Raw genomic sequence first — 12,954 nt, forward strand, 5'->3', positions numbered from 1 at the left:
GTGCAAGTCAGGAGCCTGAGTCCACACAGCCAAATTGGAGCCTGGCCACCACTCCAGGCTCTGCACTGAGCTTTCCTACTACCCCTGAACATAACCATGCTGTTTCAGACTTTGAACTCTGCTCTGGGTCCCAGCTCTGATCCCAGCTTAGTGTGGGTGATGTGTACAGGTCCATTTTCTCAAAAAGCATGGACCTCCCCTGAACACTACTACTTTGATTCAACCTTTGACCTTTGACTTCCACCTTTCCACTCCCACATCCTCCACCATGACATGACCCCCTCTGGTGCCTGGCTTGCTTGGCTTTTTGCTCAGTGCTATCATACTGCAAATGGAGACACAGTTCCACTTACAGCTTCCCCCCCCCCCCAAGTCCTGGGGCTTGAACTCAGGGCCTGAGCCTCTGACTTCTTTTTGCTCAAGGCTAGTACTCTACCACTTGAGCCACAGCGCTACTTCTGGCTTTTTCTACATATGTGGTGCTGAGGAATCGAACCCAGGGCTTCATGTATGCGAAGCAAGCACTCTACCCCTAGGCCATATTCCCAGCCCCCACTTACAGCTTTTTGCTGATTAGAAATAAAAATTCCAGTAGTGGCTCAGGCCCATAACCCTAGCTGACTCGGGAGGCTGAGATCTGAGGATGGTGGTTAAAGGCAGCCCAGACAGGAAAGTCCATGAGATTCCTATCTCCAATTAACCACCAGGAAACGGGAAGTGACCCCGTGGCTCAAAGTGATAGAGGGATAGCCTTGAGCTAAGAGCCAGGGACAGTGTCCAGGCCCTGACTGAATAAAAATTAAAAAAAAAAATTCACAAACATTTCTTCTCTGGTTGGCTTTGAAGCTCAATCTTCTGATCTCAGCTTCCTGAGTATCTAGATTATAGTTGTAAGTCATCAGGACCCAGCTTCCTTTTTTTTTTTTTCTTTTGTGTGACAAGATGCACTGTGTATCCCAAGCTGGCCTCAGACTATCTTTCTGCCTCTTTCTGCCTCAGCTTCTGCGTGTTAAGATTAGAGTCTTATGCCACCATGCCTAACTCTCCTCCATGTGTGGTTTGTGGGTGTTAGTACCAGGGCTTGGACTCACATTTGCTCTCAGCTGCTCAACCACTCGAGCCAGCTTTCAGCCCAGCATCTGTGCTGGTGAACTGGACGTGAGGCACTTGGCCTTTTCTGCCCTGGACTGGCTCCAAACCTCAGTCCTCAGATCTCAGCCTCCTAAAGAGCTACAATTACAAGTGTCCTGGCTCCTAATGCCTGAAATTTTCTGAACACAGTCTCTGAAGGGCCATGGAATGTTTGCTGTTGTTTTTCTGTGTTTTGTATAATATACCCCACACCTGAGTGGCAATGTTTGTATGTGTTGTGTGTATGCGCACGGGTGCTGGTCTTAGAGCTTGAACTCAGGGCCTTGCTCAAGGATGGCACTCTACCACTTGAGCCAAAGATCCACTTCTGGCTTTTTTTGCCAGTCCTGGGGCTTGAACTCAGGGCCTGAGCACTGTCCCTGGCTTCTTTTTGCTCAAGGTTAGTCTTCTCCTCCTCCTCCTCCTCCTTCCTCCCCTTCCCCCTCTTCTTCCTCCCTCCCCCTCCTCCTCCTTCCCCCTCCTCCTCTCCCCTTCCCCCTCCTCCTCCTCCCCCTCCTCCTCTCTCTCCTCCTCCCCCTCCTCCTTCTCCTCCTCCTCCTCTCTTCTTTTGCTAGAACTGGGCCTTGAACTCAAGGCCTGAGCACTGTCCCTGGCTTCTTTTTGCTCAAGGCTAGCACTCTTCCACTTGAGCCACAGTGCCACTTCTGGCTGTTATATATGTGTGGTGCTGAGGAATCAAATCCAGGGCTTCATGTATACGAGGCAAGCACTCTTGCCACTAGGCCATATTCCCAGCCCCAGCACTCTACTTCTTGAGCCACAGTGCCACTTTTGGCCTTTTCTGTTTATGTGGTTCTGAGGAATCAAACCCAGGACTTCATGCATGCAAGGCGAGCACTTTACCACTAAGCCACCTTCCCAGCCCTCTTCTAGCTTCTTGATGGTTAATTAGAGACAAGAGTCTTATTCCTAGCTATTAAAGGAGCTGAGATCCAAGGGTCTCTGTTCAAAGCTAGCAAGGGCAGGAAAGTCTGTGAGACTCATCTCCAATAAATCACCAGAAAACCAAATTGGAGTTGTGGCTCAGAATGGTAGAGCACTAGCCTTGAGCCAAAGAGCTCAGGGAGAGTGCCCAGGTCCTCAGTTCAAGACCCACAATTACCAACAACAACAAAGAATCCCATGAGCTTTTTTGCCCTGTCTGGCTTTGAACCACAATCTTCAGGTCTGCCTGAGTCCCTAGCTTTAGATGTGAGCCACAAGGGCCCTGAAACCGTCTTAATCTCACAAACACCCCTAATATTTATCTTTGGAGTGGTAGATTTGAGACAATGATTCTGCCTGATAGTTTGGCTACTTTATGAATAAATTCTTTCATAAGACAGCTTTCAGTGATTGGTTTACTGTAAGGTGAGCAAAATGGGCCTGATTGGAGACCATGAGTTTAGGATGGGGGACAGGATGGACTGATGGACTTGTGTCCGAGAGCTGGACACTTCACCAACATCTGGCACTATGCCAGGCTGTCCTGAAGAAGGAGGCGTGTTCATCCATTAAAGGACACTATTTGTATATTCATTTTTTTTCCAGTCAGTCCTGGGATCTGAACTCAGGGCCTGGGCGCCGTCCCTTAGCTATTTTGCTTAAGGCCGGCGCTCTATCCCCTGAGCCACGGCTCCACTTCCAGTTTTTGGTGGTTAATTGGAGACGGGAGTCTCGCAGACATTCCTGCCCCGGCTTCCTCTGGAAGCGAAGACCACAAGGCTTGAGGAGCCCGAGTCCCTCCTGCCCCAGCCTCTGGAGCAGGGCTGGGATGTCAGGCAGACGCCACCACGCTCGGCTGACACTTGATTGTTCACGTCACAGAGGAGAGAAGAGGCCACCGAGCCTGAGCTGGGCCGGCCGGGGAAAAAACGAAAAAACAAAACAAAACACCACAACAACCACCAAAAACTCACAGGGTTCCATGTGCAGTACTTATGTAGGGCCTGTCCGGGTTCCACAGAGCCCACGGGTAGCACAGACCAATCCCACCTGCCCCACCGGCCTCAGTTTCCAGTCGGCTCTTGCTGCTATTCAAAAATCGGGAGGCCCCGGCGGAGAGTTGGAGGGAAACTACAACTTCCGAGAGCCCTTGCGGCCAAAGACCGCGATGTCTACCTCGGCAGGGTTTCCCGCAGCCAAGCGCCGCTTTGTGAGAGCTGGGGTTGCCCTTAGCACTGCCTCCCCAAATGTTGTTGCTACATTTAGGCATTCTGTGTGGACAGCCCTACGCAAAGCCAAGTAAAAGGAAAGAATCCGGCGTTCGGCGCAGGCGCTGTGCGTGCGGGTCCTGACTGGCGCATGCGCGGCTGCTAGAAGTGGCCGCAACATGGACGACGAGGAAGAGACCTATCGGCTGTGGAAAATCCGCAAGACCATCATGCAGGCGAGCAGGGAAATCCACCCTGGCTGTAGCCTTCACTGCGGGTCTCCTTCCCCCGGGTCTAGCCGTAATTGTGGGTTCCCCCCACCTTGGCCTGCCATAACTGCGGGTTCTCCTCCCCTAGACTTAGCCGAGGCTGGGCGGAGACGAGGCCTGGAAATTATCCGCAGCTCAGCCAGGCCTTTTTGTGTGTGTGCCAGACCTGGGGCTTGAATTCAGGGCCTGAGCACTGTCCCTGGCTTCCTTTGGCTAGCACTTGAGCCACAGCGCCACTTCCAGCCTTTTCTGAGGACTCGAACTCAGGGCTTCGTGCATGCGAGGCAAGCACTCTACTGCCACTACTTCGCCTCATTCCCAGCCCCTGAGTGCTGTATTTTCGCTTTTTTACTTAAGGCAGGTGCTTATCCACTTGGGCCACAACTCCACTTTTGGATTTTTGCTGGTTAATTGGAGTCTACGCGGGCAGGCCTCAAACCATGATTCTGAGATGTCAGCCTCTTGAGAAGCTAGAATTGCAAGCATGCACCACCATGCCTGACTCCCTCCATTCTTTTTGTTCTCTGTGTGTGTGTGTGTTCATGCGCCAATACCAAGGCTTGAACCCAGGGCCTGTTGTTTACTTACTGCTGGTGCTCTACTTCCAGCCCAGTATTGTTGCTTGTTAATTGGAGATAAAGTCTCTTGGTCCCTGGGCGCCGGTGGCTCACCCCTGTAATCCTAGCTACCCAGGAGAAACTGAGGATCTGAGGATCATGGTTCAAAGCCAGCCTGGGCAGAAAAATCCCTGTGAGACTCTTTATCTCCAATTAGCCACTCAAAAACCAGAAGTGGTACTATGGCTCAAGTGGGCCTTGAGTCCAAAGAGGCTCAGGGACAGCACTCAGGCCCTGAGCTCAAGCCCCACAACGGGGAGGTGTGGGGGGAGTCTTTTGGCCATTTCTGCCCAGGCTGGCTTCAGATTTTGATTTTTAGATCTCTTGAGTGCTAGGATTACAAGTGTGAGCCATTAGCTCCCGGCTCAGCATTCTTTCCGAGTGAAGTATTCACCAGCCTGATCTTCCCTCCATACCCTCACTCTAGCCAGAAGTCAGTCAAGCTCTTTCTGACCCTGTCTGTGGAGTCAGGTGCAGAGTATTGCAAAGGATTGGCTATCACTACTTGGGTATAGTCCCAGATAACTGGGGGTAGGTGATCTTCATCAAGATTGCTGCTTCTGGGGCTATTAGTCTCACCCTGTGGGTGACAAGATGGTGATGGTGGCTCGGTCATTTGGCCATAATCTGTGCTCTGTGACTCCTATGTTATAACTTGGCATCACTCATGTTGCGTTTCAGCCATGTTGTTTACTGCAGTCACGAGCCCTTGCTTGCTTGGGCTCCTCCGTCTGCCAGGGTCAGCTGGTTGTTTCTCTTTGCAGCTCTGCCACGATCGAGGCTACCTAGTGACCCAGGATGAGCTGGACCAGACCCTGGAGGAGTTCAAAGCCCAGTTTGGGGATAAGCCAAGTGAAGGGCGGCCACGGCGCACTGACCTCACTGTGCTGGTGGCCCACAATGATGACCCTACTGACCAGATGTTTGTCTTCTTCCCAGGTGAGAGACCTAGGCGGTCCTGCTCTATGACAGTAATTTGTCCCGGGGGGGGGGGGGGTGTCATAGTTCTCTCTTTCTCTCTCTTTTGTTCACTATATCTTTTAACAGTTTCTTCCTCCTTTTCACCTTTTTCTGAGCTGAATTCTTCAACCATGAGCGTAACACAGGCCCAGATGCCTAGTGACCTCAGATCTACCTATGATTTCAGGACCTGCTTCTTGGCCTGGCCACCTGACTTCATCCCTTTCCTCTCTCTCTTTTTTTTTTTTTTTTTGCCTGTCCTGGGGCATGATGAACTCAGGGCCTAGGCACTGTCCCTGAGCTTCTTTTGCACAGGGCCAGCATTTGAGCCACAGCACCACTTCTGGCTTTTTCTGTTTTTGTGGTAATGAGGAATCAAACCCAGGATATCATGCATGCTAGGCAAGTACTCTACCGCTAAGCCACATTCCCAGCCACATTGTACTGTTTTTGAAAGTCATATTAGAGGATTGTTGCTATTAAAAAGATTTTTTCTTTTTAAGGACAGTCTTTTCTTGGGGGGGGGGGTACTGGCAGTGGAACTTGAACTGAGCAATGGAACTCAGGGCTTCCTGTATGCCAGCCAAGCACTCTACCACTAAGCCACATTGCCAGTCCCGTCCCTTTCCTCTCCCATCTCCCTCCAGAGCCCTGGCAGTTCCTGCCTTCTTGCTTTGCGAGCCTTTGCTCTCCCTCTGCATCGGTTCCTTATTCCTTGTGTCCCACTTCAGGTGCCTCTTCCAGGAACATCGCTGAGTGCTCCTTAGGACCCTTAGTTCCTATCTGTGTACTTAATCAACAGTCTTCCCCACCCCCCCCCCCCATGTCTCCCTTCTCTGGCCACCTTTTCCTTAACTACCTTCAGATTTTATGTTCAAAGCTGGTGGATGGTGCTCACGCTTATAATCCTAGCTACTCAGGAGGCTGAGACATGAGGATTGCAGTTCAAAGCCAGCTCAGGATAGAAAAGTCTTAGACTGGGGCTGGGAATATGGCCTAGTGGCAAGAGAGCTTGTCTTGTATACATGAAGCCCTGGGTTCGATTCCCCAGCACCACATATATAGAAAATGGCCAGAAGGGGTGCTGTGGCTCAAGTGGCAGAGTGCTAGCCTTGAGCAAAAAGAAGCCAGGGACAGTGCCCAGGCCCTGAGTTCAGAGCCCAGGACTGGCAAAAAAAAAAAAAAAGAAGCCCTGGGTTGATTCTTCAGCACCACATATATAAACAAAGCCAGAAATGGCGCTGTGGCTCAAGTGGCAGAGTGCTAGCCTTGTGCAAAAAGAAGCCAGGGACAGTGCTCAGGCCCCAAGTTCAAGGCCCAGAACTGGCAAAAAGAAAAAAGAAAAGTCTCAGACTTTTATCTCCAGTTTTCCAACAAAAAGGCTGGACGTGGAGGCATGGCTCAAGTGGTAGAGTGCTAGCTAGCCTTGGGGGTGGGGGTGGGGGAACCAGGCAAGAATGTGAGTTCAAGCCTAGTACTGGCACCAAAAAGCAAAAAGAAATAAAGGTTTTCTTTTCAAACAATCCAATATTATGATGTGGGATTCAGGGTTTAGTGTGTGAATTTAGCAAGGTCTGAGGAGAGGTCCCTTGAGTAAGCAGATATTATCATCTTGAAAACAGCCCTGCTTGGGGCCTGCATTAGCACATTAATTCCTGAACTCCTGGGTGACCTGCCCTGTGCTCTCCCTGAGGACCCAAACCTGGCATTGCTGGAAACAGTGGCCTCTTTAACCCTGCTCACTTGGCCAGCTTTCATCTCCGTGTGAGCACCTGGCCATTCTCTCCTTGGTTCTTAGCGGTCATTGAACCATGCCTCAGATGCCTCCCACATCTCAGAAACCCTTGGGGCTCCCAGCCCTGATCTCCACAGGGGGACTCGGCTCCCGTTGGCTTCCCAGTGCTGAGGCAGCCGGTCCCTGTCCTGCCACCCTTTCAGCTCAAGTGCTGCTTTGTGAGTGGGGAAACTGAGGCCCCAAAGAATGCTAGCCAGTCTGAAAGCAGGCTAGAACCCCGGCTTCTGTGTGGGTAGGGATGGGGGACAGCAACCTCAGGCACTTCTGTCCCCAGAGGAGCCCAAGGTGGGGATCAAGACCATCAAGGTATACTGCCAGCGCATGCAGGAGGAGAACATCACACGGGCTCTCATCGTGGTGCAGCAGGGGATGACACCCTCTGCCAAGCAGGTGGGTGCCAGACAGGGCTGGAGGGGAGGGGTGGGTTTCTACAGGAGCCCAGCTCTGTCCTGTGTTCCTCTCCCACTTCCACAGGCTTCTCACAAGGCAATTTCATCTTGGGCATTGCCTTTCCCAGTGGAGGGGGCCTTGGGTGGCTGGTGCCATGCCCTTCAGCCCCTGAGTGTTGGTGTGGTTTGGGGGACTCAGAGATTCTCTGTGTTGTAGGCCTCTGAGCTGTTGCTCTGCTGGCGTGGGGTGGGCATCTCTACGGAGGGGCCCAGCAGTCCTGCGCTCTTGGCTTGATCAGGAGAGGAACCAAGGCCTGGGATCCTCAGGGCCCCCTTCCGTGTGTGGCATTGGGGTGGGACTGAGCGCCGATTGGTTTGTGGGGTTGAGAGGTGGTGAGCACTTCTGTCCCTGGCCAGCCTGGGCTGTGGGGTTCATGTGGTCACAGGAAAGCACCTGTTTAGTGGGGAGAGGGTCATCATGTCTCAGGGTGACCTGGGCAGCAGAAGGCATCACACGGGTTCTCTGGACGCTGGTCTGGGCAGTTGTGAGGTGGGTGGGAGAGGCTCATAGCCAGGACAAGATGCCCTCCAGCACCGTGGGCATGCTCAGAGTGACCAGCTTGCATTTTGCAGTCTTTGGTGGACATGGCACCCAAGTACATCCTGGAGCAGTTCTTGCAGCAGGAGCTGCTCATCAACATCACGGAGCATGAGGTGGGCAGGGCTAGGGGGGCAGGGCGGGGCAGGGCAGGGCTGAGGGACGAGCCATTCCCACCTGCTGCAGATGGGTTGGTAGCCCACAGAACCCCTTCAGTGGTGGTGATTTCCCAGCCTGTGCACCCCCCTCCCTCTTGCCCCCGCCATGTCACTGGGGTCCTGTGTGTGCAGTCTGTTTCCACCCCCTTTGATAAGTGGTAGTTGTTTTCTCCTCAGCTGGTCCCAGAGCATGTGGTCATGACCAAGGAGGAGGTGACAGAGCTTCTGGCTCGATAGTATCCTTTATCAGCGCCCCCTGTGTGCAGCCCCTCCTGCCCCTTCCTTCGGAGCCCCTAAAATACCACCCCCACCCAGCCTCCACCTGGCTTTTCCTTGACTGCTTCTAGTAAACTTCGAGAAAACCAGCTGCCTAGGATCCAGGCTGGGGACCCTGTGGCCCGCTACTTTGGGATAAAACGAGGGCAGGTGAGTCCCCACAGCTCTGCGCCTGCAGCCAGAGGCGGGGGCTTTGCTCTCCCACCCTGAGGCCTGGAAGGGCTTTGGAGCCCAGCTCTTCATTTACAGCCTAGCCCCAGGCTGCCGGGGAGCCCCTGGGCCATCTGCCTTGCCTGCTGTTGGCATGGCTGCCGGAGGCCCTGCTGCTGCAGCTCTACCCGTGCTTCCACAGGTGGTGAAGATCATCCGGCCCAGCGAGACCGCAGGCAGGTATATCACCTACCGCCTGGTGCAGTAGCGGCATCCCTCAGGTGAGCTGGAGGTGGCCATCCTCTCCGTACTGGCATCAGGCACCTGACCCAGCCAGGATTCTGAGTGGGGCCTGCACACTGCACACTGGAGCTCCTGCTTCCCCCCCCCCCCCCCCAGGAACCCGGGGTCCTGACATACAGTGTCCCTACCTTCACTGGTGTCTTGTCTAGGTTAGAGTAGGAGCTGAGGGCTGGGAATGTGGCTTAGTGGTGGAGTGCTTGCCTAGCATGCATGAAGCCCTGGGTTCACTTCCTCAGTACCATATAAAGAGAAAAAGCCAGGGGCTGGGAATATGGCCTAGTGGCAAGAGTGCTTGCCTCGTATACATGAAGCCCTGGGTTTGATTCCCAAGCACCACATATATAGAAAACGGCCAGAAGTGGCGCTGTGGCTCAAGTGGCAGAGTGCTAGCCTTGAGCAAAAATAAGCCAGGGACAGTGTTCAGGCCCTGAGTTCAAGCCCAAGGACTGGCAGAAAAGGAAAAGAAGTAGGAGCTGAGCTGGGTGCTGGTGGCTCAGGCCTTGTAATCCTAACTACTGAGGAAGTCGAGATCTGAGGATGGCAGTTCAAAATCAGCCTGGGCAGGAAGGTTCATGAGACTCTTGTCGCCAATTAACAACCAGAAAGTCAGCTGTGAATCAAGTTCAAGCCCCATTTCTGGCACCCCCACCAAAAAAAACCCCTGAAAACAAGAGTTGTCATTCATATGACAGGACATGACAGGGGGCTGGATTCCCCACTCCCTTCAGGACCTCTAGGGGAAGTGAAACCCACTCCTGAGTGGGCGCGGAGTTAGGAAGTGGGCGCGGAGTTAGGAAAGCAGCATCTGTGTCATCGAGGCCTCCCCTGCCCCCTGGGCCCCATCCACCCCTGGACCTGCTGACTGGCTTAACTGTGCTCCTTATGTCTGGGTGGCTTGGTGGTTGCTGGGCTCCAGCCTCTGCGTTCGGGGATTGCCCTGTGGCCTGGGCATGCGTGTGCCCCAGGTACCCCTTCCCTGCTGGCATGTGCCTGACTCACGCGTCATTGTGCTCCTCTTACCCAGCCTCCGAAGCAAATGGGACAGATGGGTGTGCATGGTGTCTCCTCCAGGATGGACCTGCCTGCCCTTGAGGGATCTGCCTGTGCCCCCCATCATGGCTCCCACCTCCTTTGCTTGTCCTGGGCCAAGGGTGCCTGTGGCCCGCTGGGGAGGGGGAACAGCAGCTTGGGACCTAGCACAGGTGGGCCCTGTGGGCTCCACCAGCTGCACCCACAGGCAGCTCCCCTCGCTGCTCCCTGATGGGGGGGCACAGCTGCTTGGCCAGGGTGTCCTTGGAACTCACTGTGAATCAGCCCCCCTGTGTGCCTGGGCCGTGCCTGCCATCTCCCCCAAATGGGATGTACACCCCGCTTGGAATTCAGCCACCAGAGAATGTTTCATGTTTGAAAAAAATGGAAACTATTTTGTGTAAATAAAAGTTTGAAAAGCCAAGAATTCACAACAAAGTTTTCTCCTTGTTCTGATCCCACAGGGTCAGCTGGGTGGGGTCCTGGCTGCCCTCACCTGTCCATGGGCTTTAGGCTTTGCGGTAGATCCTGCCTCACCTCACCCCAGGGGGGGCTTATTTGGGATCTTGCCCCCCCCCTTTTTTTTGCCAGTCCTGGGCCTGAACTAAGGGCCTGAGCACTCACTATCCCTGGCTTCTTTTTGCTCAAGGCTAGCACTTTAACACTTGAGCCACAGCGCCACTTCTGGCTTCTGTGTATGTGGTGCTAAGGAATGGAACCCAGGGCTTCACGCATGCTAGACAAGCTCTCTACCACTAAGCCACATTCCCAGCCCAACTTTGTTCTTTTTCAGTGTGTGTGTGTGTGTGTGTGTGTGTGAGAGAGAGAGAGAGAGAGAGAGACTGTCTTGCCATATAGCCCAAGTGGGCCTAGAGTTCCCAGTCCTGCCTCTGTCCTCCAAGGTCACGAGTTCGCCTGAGGCACAGTTCACAGTGGAGCAGGCTAGGCGCTGTGCTGCTGGAAGTCCTGTTTGCTTTTTGTTCTTAGTAGCACATGCTTTACTCTTGCCACTAGGCCATATCCCCAGCCCCATGCTTTACTCTTGAGCTATCCCTAGCTAGTAGTTTTGAGTGCATTCACAAAAATGTACAACCGGTTGCATATGCCTAATCCCAGAACATTGTGGCACACCAAAAGGAAGTCTGTTCCACCTTGGCACCCACAAACCTACTTCTGTCCCAGTTTGCCCACTCAAGACATTTCCAATCAATGGGCTCAGGTCTCACAGCAAGATGCCCTCAAGGGCCCTCCATGCAGTCTGTCAGCTTGGTCCTGGCAGGACTGAGGTTCAGCATGGGTGAACCACACTGTGGACAGAGGGCTGTGGTGTCCATCAGTCGGCTGCTTGGCCTGTCCCTCCCTGGCTGCTGTTCATTTGCTGCCACTAACACCTGTGTGCATAGCTGCTTTTCTTGTTTCCTCTTGGATTGGGGATGGGTCCCAAGCCCCCCTCACATGTAAGCACCAGGTGAGCATTCTGCCACTGTTCTCTTCTGCCAGCCATATTCCTGTTGGGCATGGGACCTTTTCATGTCTTCCCACACACACCCACAGGAGTGGGTGGCATAGTTGAGGCATGGCATGCCCTGTTCGTCAGCCTCCCAGGGTCTGCTGTATGTGGATGATTACGTCTCAGGAAAGAGGTATTCTGTGGCTTACCAAAATTGAGCTGGAGGAAGTGGAGGTGTGGTGGAAGTAGAGCACCAACCTTGAGTGAAAAAGCCAAGTGAGAACATGAGGCCCTAAATTCAAACCCTAGTTCCTGAGGGAAAAAAGCCTGAAGGTGTAGCTCAGCAATAGATTACCTGTCTAGCAAATGTCCCCATATCACCAAATCAATCATATTTTGGAAAGCATGTGTCTGGTAAGTGACATAATATCTATATAACATTAAAAAAAGAAAAAAAACTATGATTTAATGATAAAGACTGAGCCTGTAACACTAGCTACACAATAAGTTGAGGGTAGGAGAATTGAGAGTTCACCAGTTTGGGTTCCATAGCAAAAAAAAAAAAAAAATATATATATATATATATATATATATATATACACACACACACATATATATATACACACACACAATCCAGTTAGTCATTGGGCAAAAAGAAGGCAGAGATGTGGGCTGGGAATGTGGCTTAGTGGTGAAGCCTTGGGTTGGATTGCTCATACTATGTAAACAGAAAAAAGCCGGAAGTGGAAGAGCACTAACCTTGAGCAAAAGAGCTCAGGGACAGTGCCCAGGCCCTGAGTTCAAGCCCCAGGACTGGCAAAAACAGATGGCTGGGTGTTGGTCCTCATAACAGTACCCTAGCTACTCAGGAGGCTGAGATCTGAAGATAGCAGTTCAAAGCCAGCCTGGGCAGGAAAGTGTGAAGCTCTTTACTAAAAAGCAGGAGATGGCACTGTGGCATCTAAGAGCACTAACTTTGAAAGAGCTCGAGAACAACACCCAGGCCTTGAGTTCAAGCCCCACGATTGATCAGACAACAAAAACTGGTAACCACATAGTGACAGCCTGCTGCAAAACCAAAACAAGTGCTGAGGTATGACTCAGAAGTAAAGGTCCTGCATTCATCTTCTAAGAAAAAAAAAAAAGTGAGAAAAGGCTTCAAAGCCCTGTTCACAAGCCTAGCACAAGGTTCCAGTGGGGTTCTCGTGACATATATGGTGTGACTAATGCCAAGTGTTTTTCAGTTGAACACCGCGCAGTTCCCTTTTCTTCATTCTTGTGACCTCTCCAAAACCTAGATTGGGCTGAGGTTGTGACTCAGTGGGGTCTCACGTAGTGTGCACAAGGTCCTCCGTTTCTATCCTTAGCACCAGAAAAACAAAACTACACTAGGGATCGTCAAGTCATGTGGGTGTGGTTATTTTGTCGTCGTTTTGTTTTTAATTTTCCGGTCATGGGGCTTGAACTCAGGGCCGGGGCACACTGTCCCTTGTCTTTCACTCAAGGCTAGTATTTTCCCACTTGACTCACAGATCCACTTCCAGCTTTTTACTGGTAACTGGAGTCTCCCAGATTTTCCTGCCACAGGTGGCTTGGAACCATGATCCTCTGATATCAGCTTTCTCTGATTAGCTAGAATTACAGGCAGTAGCTCCTGGTGCCTGGCTTAACCAGCT

The 12,954-nt window shown here is 52.3% G+C and overlaps 1 protein-coding gene across 2 annotated transcripts; it reads left to right on the plus strand.

Moving 5' to 3' along the window:
* Nucleotides 1-3,426: 3,426 nt before the first annotated feature.
* On the plus strand, nt 3,427-10,256 carry Polr2e (RNA polymerase II, I and III subunit E). 2 transcript variants are annotated; one of them, XM_048341805.1, is made up of 8 exons: nt 3,427-3,520; nt 4,935-5,109; nt 7,200-7,315; nt 7,948-8,028; nt 8,248-8,306; nt 8,418-8,496; nt 8,699-8,777; nt 9,824-10,256. In XM_048341805.1, the coding sequence occupies exons 1-7, from the start codon at nt 3,464-3,466 to the stop codon at nt 8,762-8,764; spliced, it is 633 nt and encodes a 210-aa protein (XP_048197762.1). In that variant the 5' UTR covers nt 3,427-3,463; the 3' UTR covers nt 8,765-8,777; nt 9,824-10,256. The 2 variants fall into 2 exon arrangements, with proteins under 2 accessions (XP_048197762.1, XP_048197763.1); XM_048341806.1 differs by having other exon boundaries at nt 3,519-3,590.
* The last annotated feature ends 2,698 nt before the right edge of the window (nt 10,257-12,954 follow it).

The sequence above is a fragment of the Perognathus longimembris genome, chromosome 3, assembly GCF_023159225.1.
Source record: "Perognathus longimembris pacificus isolate PPM17 chromosome 3, ASM2315922v1, whole genome shotgun sequence".
In the NCBI taxonomy this organism is placed as follows: Eukaryota; Metazoa; Chordata; class Mammalia; order Rodentia; family Heteromyidae; genus Perognathus; species Perognathus longimembris.

Excerpts from the sequence above, each read along its gene's own strand:
- Polr2e (XM_048341805.1), top strand. The coding sequence starts at position 3,464 with ATGGACGACGAGGAAGAGACCTATCGGCTGTGGAAAATCCGCAAGACC. Across the intron at positions 5,110-7,199 it reads GATGTTTGTCTTCTTCCCAG|AGGAGCCCAAGGTGGGGATC; the intron begins GTGAGAGACCTA and ends TTCTGTCCCCAG. Across the intron at positions 8,029-8,247 it reads TCAACATCACGGAGCATGAG|CTGGTCCCAGAGCATGTGGT; the intron begins GTGGGCAGGGCT and ends TTTTCTCCTCAG.